General features: G+C 37.9%; 1 protein-coding gene across 8 annotated transcripts in view; it reads left to right on the top strand.

Annotated features, from left to right (window-relative positions):
• ABL2 (ABL proto-oncogene 2, non-receptor tyrosine kinase) overlaps positions 1-20,412 on the top strand; it is a 113,130-nt gene that overhangs the window by 67,375 nt on the left and 25,343 nt on the right. For 2 of the 8 annotated variants that reach the window (XM_043567597.1, XM_043567592.1), the window contains exons 2-3: positions 15,355-15,417; positions 16,636-16,806. In XM_043567597.1, coding sequence (XP_043423532.1) covers positions 15,355-15,417; positions 16,636-16,806 — 234 coding nt within the window. Of the gene's footprint in view, positions 1-10,192; positions 10,395-15,354; positions 15,418-16,635; positions 16,807-20,412 lie in introns of those variants that run through there. The other 6 variants (XM_043567599.1, XM_043567595.1, XM_043567598.1 and 3 more) reach the window with 5 other exon arrangements.

Genomic DNA, 20,412 nt, shown 5'->3' with positions numbered 1-20,412 from the left:
AAGAGAGCCGAGGCCTTGTCACCACCTTGATTTTGTCCCGGTGATACCAATTTCTGACTTCTGGCCTCCAGGGTGTATATCTGGTGTTTTAAGTCATCCAATTTGTCACAGTTTGTTAATAGCAACCACAGGAAACTAATACAGGCGCCAGTAGCCTAGAGTTTATAATTAAAAGTGGTAGATGTGAATGATTTCACCTAGGGAGGATGCATGGAAGAAGGAAAGAGGAATGAGAATAGAAGTTTCTGTTATCTGGTACCATCCAGAAAGAAGTGATTTTGGATTAGAGAGTATTTAGGAAACTGAATACAAAACCCTGTAATTATTGCCACTTTTTTCAGTTGATAAAAAAATGTCTTGATGGAGTACTCAGAACTTTGTTCTTTGTATAAAAGATTGAACCAGGTTGATAACTCCTAAAGTAATGTCTTTAGTGAGTATACCTCATTGATATTCTAGTCTTATAATTCTGTCTTTGAAATCTGGATGTTACTACTTTATATTCATTTTACCCCAAACTAAAGAGAGGCTTATTAGTTTCCTTTCCTATATCTACTTGGTTCCTAGATAATTATCAACTTTTTTCTTTAAAAGATTTCTTGGGATGCCTGGGTGGCTCAGTCGGTTAAGTGTCTGACTCTTGATTTTGGCTCAGGTCATGATCTCATGGTTTGTGAGCTCAAACCCTGTGTTGGGCTCTGTGCTGAATGTGCAGAGCCTGCTTGGGATTCTCTCTTTCTCCCTATCTCTGCCCCTCCCCTGTGCTCACTCGCTCGCTGTCTCTTTCTCTCTCTCAAAATAAACATTAAAAAAAATTTAAAAAGATTTCTTGGGCAACCTGGCTGGCTCCAGTTGGTAGAGCATGCAACTTATGATCTCAGGGGTTATGAGTTCAAGCCCCATGTCGGGTGTACAGGTTACTTAAAAATAAAATCTTTAAAAAAAGGATCTCTTGAATGGTCATTGTCCATTCCATGACCATGCCCTTATCATCCCTGCTTATCAGACTTTTAGTTATTCTCTTTAACTTCAGGGGGGTCCATCAGGAGCATTGGAGACCAGTCTTCTTTAAATACCACAATCAATGTGTTACTACTTCTCACAAATGTAGAATGATTACCTATTGTATCCCAATACAGTCTGAATTCTTTTGTCTGGATGTCAAGGTTGTCTGTCGTTGGACCCACAGATATCTCACGTTACCCGACTATGACACACATACATTTCCAGGCTTCTCTTCTCTTGTAATCAGGCCAAATTTCTCATGCGGCAAAATCACTGAACTGGATTAAGGAATGGGCCAGCCAGGCTCCTCTCCAGTGTCACTTTCTAAAGGTTCACTGGAAATGTAACAGGGTGAAGAAATTGTTTTCTAAAAAGCCTCTTATAAAGAGTATTATCTGTGGTGTTGGGGAATATTTTTATAAGATGTCTGGGCTAGAGCCTGAGACCACCAAAGGGCATGGGAAAGTGCCTGCTGAGGTGGGTAATTCTGATTCGCTGCAGGGCCTTTTGCGGAGTCAGGACTTGAATTATTCAGGACCACTTCTTCCTTTCTGCTTTCCCTTCTCCCTCAGGGCTAACTTTAGGCTTCTTGCTGAATAAATGTTGAACACATATTTAAGGAGTGTTTTTTTGAAGATGTATTAGTTGTTAGCCTACCCAGGTTCCCCCATGTCTTAATTGGTCTTGTAAAACACAGTATTCAATCCTTTTTCTTCTCTGACTTTGTTTAGTGTGTGTGTGTGTGTGTGTTTCCCGCTGCTTAGAAAATGTGCTCTTCCTTTCTCTGTAGTAGAAAATTTTGAATCCAAGTCTGTTGACATCTATGATTTTGTAATTAGAACGAGCCCCTACTCTAACAGGAACAAATGAATCCTCTTGGGACCTTCCAAGTGTTTGGAAGATTTGTCTAGGTATAGAGCATGCGTTCTCAGCAGGGGTGATAATAACTTAGGTATTTACATTGGTTTGTAATCCTCCAAAGCTCAATGCTACCCTACAAAATCTTATCCTTTCAGTTTTTAATTTCTCTTGTTAGGGAGAAATTGAATTAAATTAAATTAAATTAAACTAGTTAATTTAAGTTAAATTTAATTTTAATCCTTGGAGTGGTGATAATGAAAAAAAATTTTGAGAAACACTGGTGTAGAGAAAGGGAAAAGATGCTGTTATAATAGATTTTATTTTTGTGACAAGTCTCATATTGAATTTTGAGTTATTAACCCTTGTTATTAATCACCCTGTTATTAACCCTTTCCCCTCAGCCTCCCAACATAGCAGCTGACTAGAAATCTAAGACAGCAGAACTCCACTTCCACGTTGTACTACTTTACTCTTGGTATTCACCCCTTTACCTTTCCTTTTGTGAACGCAAGGCTTTAGTGTTAATCCTTTTTACCAATCATTATTTATTTGCTGGGTTTCATTGGAGAGAGAAACATAATGGTTCTGTACCTGTAAAAACTTAATCTTATTGGAGGAAAAAAGACACACAAAAAAGGAATGAATAAATTATAGTAAGTACACTATAGAAGATGTCCCATGATAGTATGACAGTTGCTGTTTTAGGCAAAGAAAGAGATTACTTAATTAGAAATGGTCAGAGGTTGGGTCCAGGGAGAATCTAGGAACTTGAACTACAATTTGAAAGATAATACAGGATTTGAAGAGACAAAGGAAGAGCTTGAGCATAGTCCTGATTAAAACACCATTTTGATTTTTGTGACTTTTTGTGATGTATTCAAATGTGAGCTATATGGGAGCCAAGAAGATAATCTATACCTATTATTACTAACTGACCTAAAGAGAGTTACTCTTGGAAAAGTTTAGAGACCCTTCAGTTGCTTACTTTTATTTCTGTACCTTTAACATCTTGTTAGCCCTACAGATCTTTTAACTCGAGCCCAACAAATTTTTCTTACCTTTTAATAGATTTATTTTCCAAGCAGGAAGGTGCCCCTTTTAGACGACAGAAAGAACTAAAGTGTTCAGTTATGGTGTCAGATTCTCCCCCAAGCACTCTACATGAATTTAATCTCGTTTAAGAACTCCATAAAAGTACTTATTACCATTTTCCCCCTGTTGTACAAATGGAAATTGTACTCTCAAATATTTAAATAACCAGTGACCCCTCACTTTTTGAATGGCAGAGCCCAGCGCTACTTAATATAGAGCCTGAGCTCTTGGATTAAAAAAAACACTAAAAAAACCTCAATATTAGGGATTGATTTTTGTAATGAGAGGCCACCTTTTTGTTCCTAAAGCCTTGAGTTCACAAAAGGAAAGGTCAAGAGGTGAATGTAGGAGTAAAGTAGCACAGTGTGGGAGTGGTGTTCTCCTGTCTTAGAATTCTAGTCTGCTGCTGTGTTGGGAGGTTGAGGGGCAAGGGTTAATAATAACAGGCAGGGCTGGGGCAGCTGCCATCCTAGAGGTCATCTGGTTCTGACACTAGCTTTGTTTCTTCAGCTCAATAATAATGGAATTGAACATGTTTAAAGGTCTACCGTTAGATCCTGAAATAGTCATTGAAAGACCCCTTTCAAATACTTCTGTGTGTAGGACTCTGTGATGCTGTTTCATGCTGATAGGAAAAAGGGATAGTGGTCTGTTTGGGGATAGGTATGGCTCTCCACTCTGAGAAATACATGCCGTTATAAAAATGACAGCTCCGGGAGTGTGTCAGTGGCTCAGTTGGTGAAGTGCCCAGCCCTTGATTTCAGCTCAGGTCGTGATCTCATGGTTGTGAGATTGAGCCCTGCATCTCGTCAGGCTCTGCACTGGGCGTGAAGTCTGCTTGAGACGCTTCCTCTCCCTTTGCAGTAGTTCATTCCTTTTTTTTTTTTTTTTTTAAATTTTTTTTCAACGTTTATTTATGTTTGCACAGAGAGAGACAGAGCATGAACGGGGGAGGGGCAGAGAGAGAGGGAGACACAGAATCGGAAATAGGCTCCAGGCTCTGAGCCATCAGCCCAGAGCCCGACGCGGGGCTCAAACTCACGGACCGCGAGATCGTGACCTGGCTGAAGTCGGACGCTTAACCAACTGCGCCACCCAGGCGCCCCAGTTCATTCCTTTTTTATTTGCTGAGTAGTATTCCCTTGTATGGATGTGCTGGAGTTTGTTTATCCACCCATCCATTGAAGGACGTTTAGATTAATTTCCAGTTTGGGGAAGTTAGGAATAGAGCTGCCATAAGCATTCACATAACAGGTGTTGATATGAATATAAGTTTTCGTTTCTCCAGGACAAATCCTTAGGAGTGGTATTGCTGGATCATATGATAAGTGATGTTTTACAAGACTTTGCCAAATTGCTTTCTAGAATGGCTGTACCATTTTGCATTCTACTCAGCAATTTATGAGAGTTCCAGCTGGTTTGCATCCATAGTTAGTATTTGATATTCTTAGTATTTTTAGGTTACTCACTCCTAGTACATGTTTAGTGGTATCTTATTGTGGTTTTAATTTGCATTTCTTTAATGGTTGCTGATGTTGAACATCTTATTTGTTATTCCTGTATTATCTTTGGTGAAGAGAATTTTTATCCATTTTTTTAATTGAGTGATTTGTTTTCGTACTTGTAAGTTTGAAAGTTCTTGATGTATTCTGGCTGTGTATCCTTTGTTAGAAATATAATTTGCAGGGGCACCTCAGTGGCTCAGTCGGTTAAGTGTCTGACTCTTGATTGTGGTTCAGGTCATGATCTCAGTTTGTGAGTTCAACCCCCACATTAGGCTCTGCCCCAACAGCATGGTGCCTGCTTGGGATTCTCTTTCTCCTTCTCTCTCTCCGCCTCTCCCCTACTTGTACACATGTAGGTGCATGCGTGTACTTTCTCTCAAAATAAATAAACTTAAAAAAAATGTAATTTGTAGATGTTTTCTCCTGTTTATGACTTGTCTTTTGATTCCCTTAACAGTATCTTTCAGACAAAAGTCTGATTTTGCTTTTTGTTTTATTACCCTTTGTGCTTTAAGAAAAACAGCTTTATTGAGCTTTTATTTGAGTTTTAAAAGATGTACAATTCAGTGATTTTTAAAAATGTACATCGTTGTGTAACATTCACCACAATCCAGTTTTAGAGCATTTTCATCACCCAAAGGGTTCCTTGTGCTGTTTTATAGTCAGTCAGCATTCCTACGCGAGTCCCAGGTAACCACTAAATTGCTTTCTGTCTCTGTGTATGTGCTCTTTTGGGTATTTGATATGAATGGAATCATGCAATATGTAGACTTTAAATCTGGCCTTTTTCACATAGCATAATGTTTTTAATGCTTTTATAGAGATATAAATCCACATATAAAATTCACCCATTTGAAGTATATGATTCAGTGGTTTGAGTATATTCAGAGTTTTTCAATCATCAGTACAACCTAATCTTAGAATATTTTCATCACCTCAAAAAGAAACCCCATAGCCAGTAGCAGTCATTCCATATTCCTCCCCACATCCTGACCCTAGGCTACCACTAATCTGCTTTCTTTCTCTATGGATTTACCAATTCTAGATGTTTCATCTAAATGGAATCACATAACATGTATTCATTTTGACTGACTTCCTTCTCTTGGGATGTTTTTAAGGTTCATTTGTGTATTAGTGCTTCTTTCTTATTGCTGAACAATTTTTATTTATACATTAATTGATGGACACTTCAGTTAAAGTTTTCAGTTTTGGCTATTATGAATATTGCTATAAATGGTCATTTACAGGTTTTTGTGTAAACATATGTTTTCATCCTTTCATTTTTAACCTACTTCTGTGGTTACAGTTGAAGTGGGTTTCTTTTAGATAGCCTGTAGTTGGGTCAGACATTATCTATTTTGACAAACTGCCTTCTAATTGTATTTAGACCATTTTTATTAAATGTTAATCACTGATTTGTTTGGATTTATTTAGGTCTACCATTTAATTTTTTTCTGTTCTTCTGTTTCCCCTTTCCTGCTTTCTCTTGGATTATTAACATGTTTCGCTTATCTGTTGTTTTTGGTTGTATCTCTTTGTATAGGTTTTCCAGTGGTTGCTTTATGGATTTCAATATACATACCAAACTTTTCACATTCTCCTTAGATTCAGTATTTGGCCACCTCACGTGAAATATGAAACCTTACCATCATAAGAGTTCTCTTTTCCCTGTGTTGTAGTTGTCATATATCCACATGCATTGACAAGTCCCTACAGATTGCATTACACTGTTTGCTTCCAACTGTCAAATATTAAGAATTCAAGAGCAGAAGAGTGTTCTGTTTACCATTTTTGTTTCTCTTTTTTTATTCCTAATATTCAAAAATTTCCTTTTGGTATTATTTCCATTATGTCTGAATTGAATTTTTTGAGAGCGTATCTACTGACAACAAGTTATTCCCTTTAGCTGAGGATGTCTTTATTTCACTTTCATTTCTGAAGGATGTTTTCTGTGGACAGAGAATTTTGGGTTGACAGTTTTTTCTCTAAGCACTTAAGATCATGTTTTTTCCCTTCTTTGTAGCCTCCGTGTTTCAAATCAGAAATCTGCAGTATTGAAGTCGTCGTTCCCCCTCTAAGCATGATCCTGTACTTTCACCTAACTCTTGATTCCCTAAGTGATCTCATCCAGATTCATGGTTTTAGACACCATCTATATGCTGATGTCTGACACCCAAGATCTTCTCGGAGCCTCGGATTTGTAGATCAAGGTGCTTAGTTATATCCCTCACATTTACTTGTCTACAGTGGAACTTTTGATTTACAGCGCTCTTCGTTTCGAGTAAATTACATAGCCATCTGCCCACTTATTCAAGCCTGCAACTTGGCAGCTTTTCTTTATTTTCACCCTCGTCTTACCTCATATCTAAGTGATCTGTGAGCCCTGTCAGTTCCATCTGTAAAGTGGATCTTTAAATTCTTCCACTTTTGTCTTCATGACACCGTTCTTTTCCAAGCCAGTGTGAGTCCATTCTCGAACTGTTGCATATTTACCTATTTCTGATGTTATTTCTTATCTAATCCATTTTTTTCCCCGCCCGGTAGCCAGAGTGTTTGTCTTTTACAAAATGGAAGTCAGAACATACGACCTCCTGGCATAAAACTATTCAGTGAATTACCATTGCATTTGGAAAAGAATCCTACACCCTTATGGGCTTGATCTGGTCATCCAGCCAGTCTACCTTACTAACTTCTTTTCATGCTTCTTTTCTGACTTTCTCAGTTACAGGCCACACTTTTCATTTCCTATAGGTTCTTTCCTACTTTTAGGTTTTTGCACTTGCTATATTCTCTCTGCTTAGATTCTTCTTCTGCTTTTGGCATTTACTTAAATGTCACCTTCTTTAAAGTAGTGAAATTCCTCCCCTCCCAGCCTGTTATCTTCATCTCTCATGGACTTTATTTCTTGCTTAGCATCTAATAGATATTTCCTGTCTAGTAAAGTGCTTTGCACTTAGTAGGCACTCAGTAAATATTGGCTGAATGAATGAAACACTATGCAGATTAAAAGAGCCAAATGCAAAGGTATCAATGTTACTTTAATAATTCAACAAATGAGGATGTAGAAGTGGGTGATGTGCTGTTGTCTTTCTATTTATATATAGTTCTCAAATCTCCTATAATGAGCATATATCACTGTTATAAACTGAAAAAGAATTTTTAAAATGAGAACATGTCTTGGGGTGCCTGGGTGACTCAGTTGGTTAAGCATCCGACTTTGGCTCAGGTCATGATCTCACAGTTTGTGAGTTTGAGCCCCATATCGGACTCTGTGCTGATAGCTCAGAGCCAGGAGCCTGCTTCAGATTTTGGGTCCCCCTCTCTCTCTACCCCTCCCCTGCTCGTGTTCTCTCTCTCTCTCTCTCTCTCTCTCTCTCTTTCTCTTTCTGCCCTTCCCTCCCTCCCTCTCTCCCTCAAAAATAAAAACACATTAAAATTAAAAAAAAAAAACGTGTCTTACTAATACTTTTGTTGAGTTTAATTTTCTTAGGCTTTCATGTATCATTTTTTGGTGATTAGTTTTGTATGCAGTCTTCATTTTATTCTTTAAAACGTTTAAAAGCTATTACGTGGGTTAGATGGAAGCAGCATAGCAGCACAAAAATATTCGTTTTCTTTACATTATGCTTTTGTAGTTTCTTAATTTTTCTAGTTTCCTAAGTTGTAACTATTAATTATTGGTAAATTGAAGAGCAGATTTACTAACTGAATAGTCAATTACGTGGTATGGAATATAGATATGTTTAGAATATGGATTATGGAGCTCCTTTCTCTTATATTTTTTATAATCTAGGGAAGGAGAAATTCAACCTGGTGTTTGAAACACTGAGTCCTTAATTGAGGTAACCATTAGTCATTTAACTCTTGCTTTTTCTGTGATGTTAACAATACTGGTTTTATAAAGGGTCATTTTATTGAAAGTATAAGCTTTGTTTTTTTAAGCTATTAATAATTACCTATGTCAGAGACATTCTTTCTCTGAGGTGACATTATAATTTGTTTCAACTTCATGGAAGGCTATTTCAGTCCTGGTATCTTACAGTTTTACCCTGTTTCTTTTGTTGACCTGAAACCTAGCACAGTGGCTGGTACATAGTAGGTACTTAGTAAATGTTGATCAATGAGTGTTCTTAACTGTATAGTTACAAAAATTCTTGTGTTATTTTTGTAGATGACACCACTAAATAATTTAGTGTATTATTTGCAGATTTTCCTAGCTTAATTCTCAACAAGTTACCCTTATTTTCAGATTTTTACATTTTACTTAACTTTGTTCCTTATATTAATAAAGACTAGCTTTTTACTTTTACAACTTTTAAAAGTTTGGGGGGGCCTGGGTGGCTCAGTCGGTTGAGCGTCTGACCTCAGCTCAGGTCGTTTGCGAGTTCGAGCCCTGCATCAGGCTCTGTGCTGACAGCTTGGAGCCTGCTTCATATTCTGTGTCTCCCTCTCTCTCTGACCCTTCCCTGCTCACTCTCAAAAGTAAACATTTAAAACAATTAAGGAAAAAAAAAACTTATAAGTGTTAACACTCAGAGGTTTTCAACATTATCGTGTCAGTTTTTTATTTTTTAATGTTATTTTTATTTTTTTATTTTTAACATTTTTATTTTATTTTTTGAGAGACAGAGCGCTAGTTGGGGAGGGGCAGAGAGAGAGGGACACACAGAATCTGAAGCAGGCTCCAGGCTCTGAGCTGTCAGCACAGAGCCCAGTATGGGGCTCGAACTCACAAACAGTGAGATCATGACCTGAGCCGAAGTCAGACGCTTAAACTGAGCCCCCCAGGTACCCTAAAATGTTATTTTTAAATTGAAGTATACTTAGCACAATGTTGTATTAGTTTCAGGTGTACAGACATAGTGATTTGACTGTGCTCACCATTAAATGTAGTCACCAGCTGACACAGTGCTGTCACAATACCATTGAGTGTTCTCTCCTTATGCTGTGTCTTCCATCCCCATGACTTATTTCTTCCACCACTGGAAGCCTGTGTCTCCTACTCCCCTTCATCCAAATGCCCATCTGTCCACCCCCTTCTCCCTGACAACCATTGGTTCTCTGTATTTATGGGTCTGTTTCTGCTTTTTGTGTACTCATTTGTTTTTTAGATTCCACATATAAATAAAGTCATGGTATTTATTTGTCTTTCTCAGTCTATTTTCACTTACCACAATACCCTCTAGGTCCATCCGTGTTGCAATCATGCCATACATTTTTTTCATGCTGTATTTTTAACCGTATTAAGCTGTAGAGCCGAAATGTCAGTGAAGGCAGTCATTTCCTGGTTTCTTTGTTCATGAATCAGATTGTAACTATTTCTTTCACTTTGGATTTGTGGTTACTTGAGCTAATTTAAGTGATGCAAAAGATGAGTCTCCTTAGGGCGTTTCCTCTTTTAAAAGTGTATGTGGTGTTTTACTGTAAACAGGTTTCTTCCGAGGAAACGTTTCTCTACAGGCTTACTGCATCATCCATTTAGGAAAGAAATCCCATCTATATATACTAATCCCTACATATTTTTGTATTTGTTACTCATGTGTATGTTGGTTTTTACTTATTTTCTCAAAACATTTCCAAAGGTTCTTCTGAAGTAACTTTGATCTGACTCAGTCTTTGCTGATTACTAGACACTTTCCTTTGGGTTACTCTCCGCCCACTTTGGGACTTGTAAATGCTTACCCTTCTATTGGCTTCCTCCGGCCACTGAGTATATGAGTAAATGTCACATGCATGTGGTATTGCTTGTCAGGGAGTGGAATTCTAAGACTTCCTCTACATAGAACAGTTTAACTTCTGTGCTTCTGGGCAGAGGAATGGTCCTTGGAACAGTCCTGCTTCCACCCAATAGTTATGGCAGAGATCAGGACTCATCGCTTTGCTGCCTGTGCAGTAGTGAGGCCTCAGAAACTGCTCTACCCAACGTGACAGGTATGGTTCCAAGGTGATAGTTTGGGGGAGGGTTGATACTCACAATAATCAAACATGAATGGAGATTTCAAAAAATTTTCTCTACTCCTGTTACTGTCGTCAGTTTCGACCAGTGAAGTTAATTTAAGTGATGCAAAAGATGAGTCTCCTTAGGGTGTTTCCCTCTTTTAAAAGCGTATGTGGTGGTTTATTGTAAACAGGTTTTCTCCAAGGAAACTTTTCTCTGCAGGTTTATACTTCATCATCCATTTAGGAATGATTTGCTTTTTTTCTGGTATTTCATGGTAGGATCTCAGTAAGTACTTACTGAAGGAAAGAATAAATGAGTGATATGTAGTATTTTGTGGTGTTAAGATACATATGGCTTGAGATGAAGTACTTAAGTTACCTTGAGAACTGTTGAATGATTTTTCCAACCACCTTACATAAACAGTATTAAAAAGTGTTAGCTTTGGGGGCACCTGGGTGGCTCAGTTTGTTGATCATCTAACTCTTGATTTCGGCTCAGGATCCCTTAAGATTCTCATTCTCTCTGTCTGTCTGTCTCTCTCCCTCTCCCCCTCTGTCCCTCTCCCCTAGTCGCATGCTCTCTCAAAAAAAAAAAAAAAAAAAGTATTAGCTTCTCAGAGAATATGCAGTCAGGTAAAGTAGAATTCTGGCAAGATAAGGGTTTGTAAAATGCTTAGAAATGCCTCAACTGAAAATTTTGTATATTTATTTCTCCAGTTACTATCTGACAAGTTTCTTAAAATTTTTTTTTACCGTTTTATTTATTTTTGAGTGAGAGAGAGACAGAGTGTGAGCAGGGGAGGGGCAGAGAGAGAGGGAAACACAGAATCCAAAGCAGGCTCCAAGCTCCCAGCTGTCAGCACAGAGCCAGACATGGGGCTTGAACGCATGAACCGTGAGATCATGACCTGAGCTGAAGTTGGACGCTTAACCAGCTGAGCCACCCAGGTGCCCCACTATCTGACAATTTCTAATTGAACTGATAAAAGTTATTGAACGACTGATTGGTGAAAAGTGTTTTTTAATAAAATTAAACATTAAATTTAGGAATTTTCTCTGAATTTGAGTCTGAGTTTTATTCTAGATTTTAACTAGTTTAATCCTGATAATTTACTTTTTAAAAACTGCCATTTCTATGTTTTGCCTTATTTTTATTGTCTTCTGCAAGTCTGTCAGTAGAAAAAAGTAATAAAATCAACCTTTACTTAACAACCCTATTTCTGCTCCCTGGGTCCTATATCGTTCTCTCATCTTAGCTCCATAATCTACCTCAAAAACCGTGATTAACAAAAAATTAACCCGTTATGTAATATAATGCATACCTAATATATAGTAGTGATTTCACATTTTTCAAAAATATTTCCAGCCTTCACACTTGCATTTGTATAGGCTCAGTACATCTGAATCATCCAGATGTGTCTTTTTTAAGCTGACGAGGAAAGTGACATAGACTACGACCCACTGGATAACACTGTTATTTACTTGCTCTTCCTATAGGCTTCCCCCCCCCCCCCCCACAATTCCTTAGCTTGTTCTCCTGCATTTAGTTCTTTATGATTTAATACGTGTTCATTCTTGGCCTCAGGAAAATGTTAGGATGTTTTCTGTCTTTGAAACATTTTTCCTTTTGTTTGATGCTTAGCGGATAGGATGGCGTTTAAATGGATATCCTGTGCAGACGGATTGTACAGGAAATTGACCCTTATTAGTTCTATGAGAACAAAAGAGTGAGGGGGAAGAAAGAAGAAAGGAAGGAAATAAGATCTTTGACTTGACCAAAAAAGTCATAAAAGTAGAGATGGGAAGAACCGGAGTGGGGAGTGAAAAGGATTGTTTTCCAAGTCATGGTTCTTTTTAGTACTTTGGCCTCAAAAATAACTTTTATCCTGTGTTTGTTATTTTGTATATTTGAGAAAGGTACAGTATTGTTTGGCCTCTATACATCTTATTAAGTTTGCATCAAATTGTGCTCTTTGCCATTTTTCAAATAGTGTGGTTTTGAAGAAACTGAACTTCATGCCTTTAACAAACCTTTCAAGCTTGATGGAGCTTCTCTTCAGTTCAGATGAATCACATGTCATAGACCTGTCCTTGCACACTGACAGCCTGTGCACTGTGAGTGCACAGTTCCTGTTCACCTAATTTAAGTGCTTTCTCTTCTCTGAAACCTTTTCTGATCCAGAGTTTGGTTTTCTGTTCTGTCCTCTCATAGTGGTACAGTATGTGAGCATAACAGTACCCGTGATTCATTAATTCAACAAATGTTTTTTGAGAGACTCTTACATACCTGCACTGTTCTGGGTGCTTGGAATTTATCAGTGGACAAAGCATACAAAAATCCTTGTCCTCATAAAATTGATACTCTAGTTGGGGGCAGTTAAGTAATATATATGAATGTAATAAGTGTATAGTTTGTAGTAAGAGGAGCTCTGGAGAGAAATAGGGAAGGAGACATGGGGAGGGGGGTATGTGGGAGTGCTGTCAGGAATAGCTGCATTTTAAAATAGAATAGTCAGAGAATGCTGTACCAGGAGGGTCACATTTGAGTTACGTGTCATGTGAATGTCTGGGGAGGAATGTTTTAGACAGAAGAAACAGCCAGGACAAAAGTCCAGAGGCAGGAGTGTGCCTGCCTTGTTCGAGTAATAGCAGGGAGGCCAGTATGCAAAACGAGGTTAACTAGGGAGGGGTGTAGGCAGATGAATTGGGCAAGACAAGTTGCAAGGGACCTCGCAGGCTCATGTAAGGACTTTCACATTTCACTCGAAGGTAGGGAGCTATCACAGAGTTTGGAGCAGAGGAGTCACATAATCTGACTTACGCTTTAAACACTGGCTGGTGTATTGAGAATAGACAGGAGAGAATAAGGATAGAGGCATGGAAATCAGGAGTGTGGGGAAATCTAGCTGAGAGATGATGGTGGTAACAAGGAAATAGTGGAGGGGGTGAGAAGTGGATAGATTCTGGGTATATTTTTGAAGGCAGTGCCAATAGGATTTCCTTATGGTTTGGTTGTAGTATGTGAGAGCAAAAAGGAGTCCATGGGGATTCCAAGGTTCTCTTCCCCCAGCTTTATTGATATAATTGACATTTAACATTGTGTAAGTTTAAGGTGTACAGTGTGTTGATTTGATACGCTTACATATGGCATAGTGATTACCGCCATAGCATTAGCTGTACCTGCATCACATGTAATTATCATTTCTTATGTTGTGGTGAGAACATTTACTGTCTGCTGGCTTAGCAACTTTCAAGTATATAATACAGTATTATTAACTATAATCATATGTTAGATGCCCAGAACTTATTCATGTTATAGCTGGAAGTTTGTACTCAAACTTGAAGGCTTTTGGCCTGAGCAGCTGAAAAGAAGGAATTACTGTTGACTGAGACAGGGAATTCTTTGGGAGAGGCAGATTTGGGGGAAAGAACGGAGAGTAGTCTTTTATAGTAAGTCCAAATGGTGTTATTAGTGATTTATAATCTTGATATTCTGAAGCTCAGCATGGTGTATGGTAGATGTTCACTGAAATGATTAATTTTGTAAACCTTAAGTGTTCATATATTGGGTTTTACAAAGTAAGGTATAATTGTATGGTTTTTGCTGGTTTTGGCTCGCTAGGGTTTAAGAGTTGGCTTCAATATCTGCTTAATTATTATTTCTAAGTTGGTCATTGAGAGTACACAAGTTCTTGTTACCCTTGATTTTGTTCCTCTACCCTTTATCTCAAGCAAGGGGACTTCTATACAACAAGAAGAAAATGAACTTGAACTGTCTGATAATAATTAAACAGAATAATAGAGTAATAATCACAAAGCATTCTAATCTTGTTACCACCATTACTGGCAAGAAACGTTTATCAGTGTGGATCATGGTGGTACTCGCTATAGAACCTAATAAATATTACAAATATTCTCTATACTTTTCGGCAGTTCTTTTCATTTTAATAAAGGATTGGCATTTTGTAGCCCAATGGAAATTCTGCTAGAGTGGATGATTTCTTATTAGAATAAAGGAAACCCTAGTACATGTGATCAGTTTGAAGGATGTTTCATAGAATATGGTGTTTTATTTGTTTGGTAATCCTAATTGGTTACTTTAGTACAGCTGTTTCCATTCCTTGTAACTGCATGTAAACAAGGAGCAATAATACATCCGATTCACGTTAACTTTTCAGGACATCTGGACATAACTTCAGATTTGTCATAATCTTAATGTGGGACAAAATTTAATTAGCTCTGAAATTTTAAGGATACATTCCTCTTAGGAGGAAGGAATGTGAAGAAGTGAAGTAAACTCTAAAGCTATCAGGAAAATTACAGATCCAACCTACTACAGGAATTTCTGTAGACAGTTATGAAGCCATTTTTTAAACATTGGTTAATGCTATTCTAAGATTAAAATACATCTCACTATTTCCCGTCACTTATAATTTTGTATAATTTGGTCATTCATTCAGTTAACAGTTATTGAACACATCCTATGTAACTCTTGCTAGAAAAAGAGTTTTAATATCAAGGAATACATTGTAAAGTTTGGGATATAAAAATCAATTGAGAATATCATAAAGATAAAGGGTACAAATATAGCAAGTGTAATGCTTTTGGGAGTACGGGGAGGGGGAGCACGTGAGGCTTCCTAGGGGAGGTTATACACTGCAACTGAATGCTATAAAATGAGTAGAAGGCAGGCAGTCAAAGGAAGGGTGGGAGGAGATCACAGTCCAGGTAACCAGGACTCTGTGAGTAAAGGCACAAAGAAGCAGGAAGCATCTGTGTGTGTGTTCATGTTTAGAATTTGAGGTATGGAGTGGGGAGAGGTAAAGCTGGAGAAGTAGGTAGAGACCTAATCATAAAAGACCTCGGAGGCCATTGAGAAGATTTTAGCTTGATGGTGAACTATTAAAGAATCTTAAGAAGAGTGACATGGTCAAATTTTTGTTTTAAATAGATCACTTTGCCAGCTGTGTGGAGGATGGCTTTGAGGGAGACAAGACTGGAGGCAGTAGTCCAGGTGAGAGATGATGGGGATCTGATCTGAGGCATTGGCAGTAGAGATGGAGAGGAGGGAATGTATTTGAAAAGAAATAAAACCACAGATTTCAGGATTTTTCTTCTTCAAATATAAGAAAGTCAACTTTAAATGAAAAATGAGTAGAAGGAGAGAGAGACATAATAGAAAAGTGTTGTTATGTCACAATAGGTAGTTGGATAGTGGCAGACAGCCACTAAAAATAATTTCTGTGATCGAGAAAATCACCTTTGAAGGCATAGTGTATTTTTTGTGTAAATGACCTGGGTTGTGAGAAGCAGGTGATCTTTGTAGGGATCACCTGTTTGTGTAGTGTGACTAAATTTAGGAACCATCAAGCCTGAGGAAGAAACCAGGTCTTACAAGGCTTCAACCATTACACGTGGTAGAAACTCAAATGTCCTTTGTTGGTGATATTTTCTAGAGCCTTCAATTAAGTTCTCGATTAAGATACTTACAGAAATGTACCATCTAAGAAAAGAAAATAAGATAAAAACTTTTTCATTAAAACAACGAACAATTGTTTGCTATTATATTATAGACAGTGCGTAGTAATACAAAGGTATTTTGGAATGCCAAGAGTATTTTGTATTAAACCAAAACATTTTTCTATTGTTTAACAGATATTGTTAGTATTTTTTCTTTCTGGAAGCACTGTTTCTATAATTTTTCTATATGTAAATGGAGATCTGGGTTTATGCCATATGTACATATTTCTTAAAGTCTCTGTTATCTTTTCCAGAATTTGTTTTATGTGTAGAGAGCAAGGGAAGAAGGAGGGTAGTTTGGGAAGACTTATAAAACATAACTGTACTTTCTTAAAACCACCACCACCACCAAATATCTGATATGTTTTATGAAATGAATTGCCGTTTCTTTTTGAGATTTCCTTTTTCCATTTTGAGAAAACCGCTTTTTCTTTCTATTTCTGATTTTGGTGAATATGTATAAATTACAGCTAAATGCTCATTTTGTGATCTTTTGTCTTGTTATATTTTCAACAAATAGACTTTTCTCATACTTAGGAGACCATGCCATTTGCTCATTCTTCATGACTCCATATTATACAGTTCTTTTCCACCTTGGAACTTTCAGTATACATATATGCCAGCAGCTAAAATACTACGTATGTACTGAATTCAAATGAATTTTTAATGGTTGAACTTAGTGTCAATTCCTTTCTCTTTTTATGTCTTTCAGAAGCCTTGCACCGCCCCTATGGTTGTGATGTTGAACCCCAGGCACTGAATGAAGCCATCAGGTGGAGCTCCAAGGAGAACTTACTTGGAGCCACTGAGAGTGACCCTAATCTCTTTGTTGCACTTTATGATTTTGTGGCGAGTGGTGATAATACACTCAGCATCACTAAAGGTGAGCTTCTGTGTAACATCTCCTCACTCTTCAGTTTTCATTAGTGCTTAAGAAATAAAGGGGTCTGTTCTAGATTCTGCCTCTGACTAAAATTAGGTGATTTAGGCCCAGATATTTTTGGTTCACTGGCTTGTTTATTTGTTTAAGCCTGTATATGGGATAATGTCACTTTGTCTACTTTATAGGGTTTATTAAGGAGAAGCGGAGATAAGGTACTTTAGAAAAAGCACCATGTAGGGGCGCCTGGGTGGCTCAGTCGGTTAAGCATCCGACTTCGGCTCAGGTCATGATCTCACGGTTTGTGGGTTCGAGCCCCGCGTCGGGCTCTGTGCTGACAGGTCAGAGCCTGCAGCCTTCTTCAGATTTTGTCTCTGGCTCTCTCTGCCCCTCCTCCACTTGTGCTCTGTCTCTCTGTCTCTAAAATAAATAAACATTAAAAAAGAAAGAAAGAAAGAAAGAAAAAGCACCATGTGGTATATACATAAACTTATCTCATTCTCAGAATTCAGTTCTATATGTAGTATGCAGCATTCGTCTTAGGTGGCACTAGGTTTACTATACATCTCTTCTGTTTGAACTGTGGCTAAGATGAGTCATGTTGCCAGAGCCTGGTGCTACTCAAAGTGTTGTCCGTGGGCTGACTGCTTACCTGAGAATAGTTCATTACCAGTCCACATTGTTAAGATTAAGAACTTGGTCCCGATATGTAAGCCAACTATGTCACTAGTGACATAGTGAACTAAAATATTTAGTAATTAGTAATTTAGTAATATTTAGTAAAATATTTAGTGAACTAAATAATATGTAGTATTTAGTTCAGCTGACATTTTCTGGTTTTGGAGCAAGACTTTCCTTCCTTTCCCCTTCCCCTTCCCCTTTCCTTTCCATGTTTATTTTATTTTTGAAAGAGAGACAGAGTGCAAGCAAGGGAGGGGCATAGAGAGAGGAAGACACAGAATCTGAAGCAGGCTCCAGGCTCCGAGCTGTCAGCACAGAGCCCGACCTGAGATCGAACCCACGAACTGTGAGATCATGACCTGAGCCGAATTCGGATGCTTAACCTACTGAGCCACCTAGGTGCAAAGCAAGACTTTGAACAAGAAGGAAGTAGTCCAGTGATTCACATTCCAGCACAAGTGTCATATCTTATTGTGGACCTGCTTTGAGTAGCACTGGCCTAGACAAATCTCTCATTTGTGTTTATATGGGCTAGTGAAAGGAATAGTAGGCAGGATTTCTATTACAGTAATACTCTCAAGAGAATAGTCATTTATTTTAGTAGAAAGTTTATAAAAGGGAGCGCTAAGAACATGACTAAGTAAAATCATTCATTATTAGTTTTTTGAATAAGGACAGAAAATATGGACCTTCTATGAGAAAGAGAGGTGCCTGGGACTCAGTGGGTAGAGCATGTGACTTTTAATTTTGGAGTTGTGAGTGAGCCCCACGTTGGGTGTAGAGATTACTTTAAAAAATAAAAAATAATAAAAATACAAAAAAATTACAAAAAAGTAAAAAAAAGAAGCATGGGACGTTCTTATTGTGTACATGAATTAGATTACTAATCTACCTAAGCTTGTTCTTCTGAATTTGTGAAAGCCTCCTACTGGGAAAAAATATATTTCAGGATAATTTTTTTTTAATGTTTATTATTGAGAGAGAGCATGAGCAAGGGAGGGGCAGAGAGAGAGGGAAACACAGAATCTGAAGCAGGCTCCAGGCTCTGAGCTGTCAGCACAGGCTCAAACCCACGAACCACGAGATCATGACCAGAGCCAAAGTCAGACACTTAATTGAGCTACCCAGATGCCCCAAGGATAATTTTTAACTTAAATGAAACTAATTTAAACGATAATTTGCCAGACATACAGTTTTTATTTGTAAGGTTGATAATAAAATTTTAAATGGGAGTGAATAAACCAGATTAAGGCAGACCTCCACTCAGGGAATGTTACCCTTTTATAAAACTTTTACATGCATCAGTTTTTTAAATCCAGCCAGATTAACCAAAAGCAAAAGAAACCCTTAACTCAAACCTGGGGTATAGATGTGTCCCTGAGTGGGTGTGAGGGCATATTTATCTGTGCCAGGAGGCTTTAGAGGCATAGAAAAAGTAAAGCGGGTGATCTAGTGTCAAGTTACTTGAAGACTTTAGGTAGTTTTTGGGGAAGGGATGGTGATAATATTTCTGTGTGTATGAGGTTTATGCATGGGGGGAAACTTTTACATGAACTTTTAGGATAAAACAAAGGATTTCAAAGAATTTTATACTGTGCAGTAGTCTCTTCGGGCTACAACACACTTTTTTTTTTTACCTTTATGGATACTTCAGTGGAGAAGTTGGTGAAGCAGTGACTCAGAACATTCTTTCTAGATAGACTTTTCATGTGAGGTTTTTCTAAGATAGTTCAGTCACCAAGGAAACATCGATAAAGAAAGTCTGTTGACTCCTCAGTTACCAGTTATGGCAATTGCTAGAGTGCAGCTCAGGGGGTGGGATTCTTGTTATCTCATGGCAAACAGGGATTTCTCATGAAACCCACGAGAAGCCAGATTTTTCTATCAGGTTCTTATTAATATAAAATGATGTCATGCTAAAGCTATTTTACATTTTAAAGGAGAAGAAAATACATTTAAAAAAAATAATGACAATTTATTATAGTTCCTCCTTTGAATATTGTTTTTTGCTTCAAATAAAAAAACAGTTCTCCCAGCATTCCTCTGTCAGTAGAGCTCATGTTTACATCCCCACTAGTCCTATCGTCAATTTCCCTGGTGCTCAAAACTTCCAGAGTAGAAAATTCCCCTCCTAACTTCTAAAAGAGAGGAAAATAGACAAAAACAGGGTTTTTGACTGTATCCTGCTAATGATGACCCACCGTTAGCAGTTATTTGTAAGGAAGCAACAGTAATATGCTAATTCTTTACGTTTCTAGTTCTTGTGGTACAATAGAGAACAGCTATAGAGGAACAAGTTCTATTTAGCTTTTCTAGGAGCACTGAGGTTTTTTACCTGCAGATATGGTTGGTGAGTATTTATCTGTGCATTCCCACCACCACACCACATGCTCCTATCTACTCATGTGTACATATGTATATTTTATGAGTACATACTCCTGTTTTTGTCATTGAATGTCACATCCAGGTCAAAGATGAGATCATAGGAGCTAATAAAGTTATCCTGTGGTAGACGTTTCTGTGGGCTGCTGAAAATGTTCAGTGACTGCCAGAATAATGATTTTGAGTGTTTCCTCAGTGGCCTTTGCCTGATAACTAGTGGGCCATGTGCATGATCTCTCTTTCACCTTTCCTGTTTTGTCTGAGCTGTAAGTTTAGGGGCAAAATGTATATTAGGGAGTTTAAAGCTGAGGTTCACAACTTTAATAGAGAAATTAAGGACATTGACGTTGACAGCAAAGACATTCTGAATAACTTGTCTGGGGTTCTGGCTTCAGTGGCGGCTTCCCTTCCCACACACTAATTTTAGAGGAATGAGTAGGACTGACTCATCTTCATAAGGAATGGGAGGGAAGTTGGGAAACTATAACTGGTAAAACTTGAGTCCTAGAAAAGATTGTGCTTTGGGAGTCCTAACTGCCCGCCTGC

Source organism: Prionailurus bengalensis, chromosome E4 (genome assembly GCF_016509475.1).
Source record: "Prionailurus bengalensis isolate Pbe53 chromosome E4, Fcat_Pben_1.1_paternal_pri, whole genome shotgun sequence".
NCBI classification, from domain to species: Eukaryota; Metazoa; Chordata; class Mammalia; order Carnivora; family Felidae; genus Prionailurus; species Prionailurus bengalensis.
This window is presented reverse-complemented; position numbering and strand designations above follow the sequence as displayed.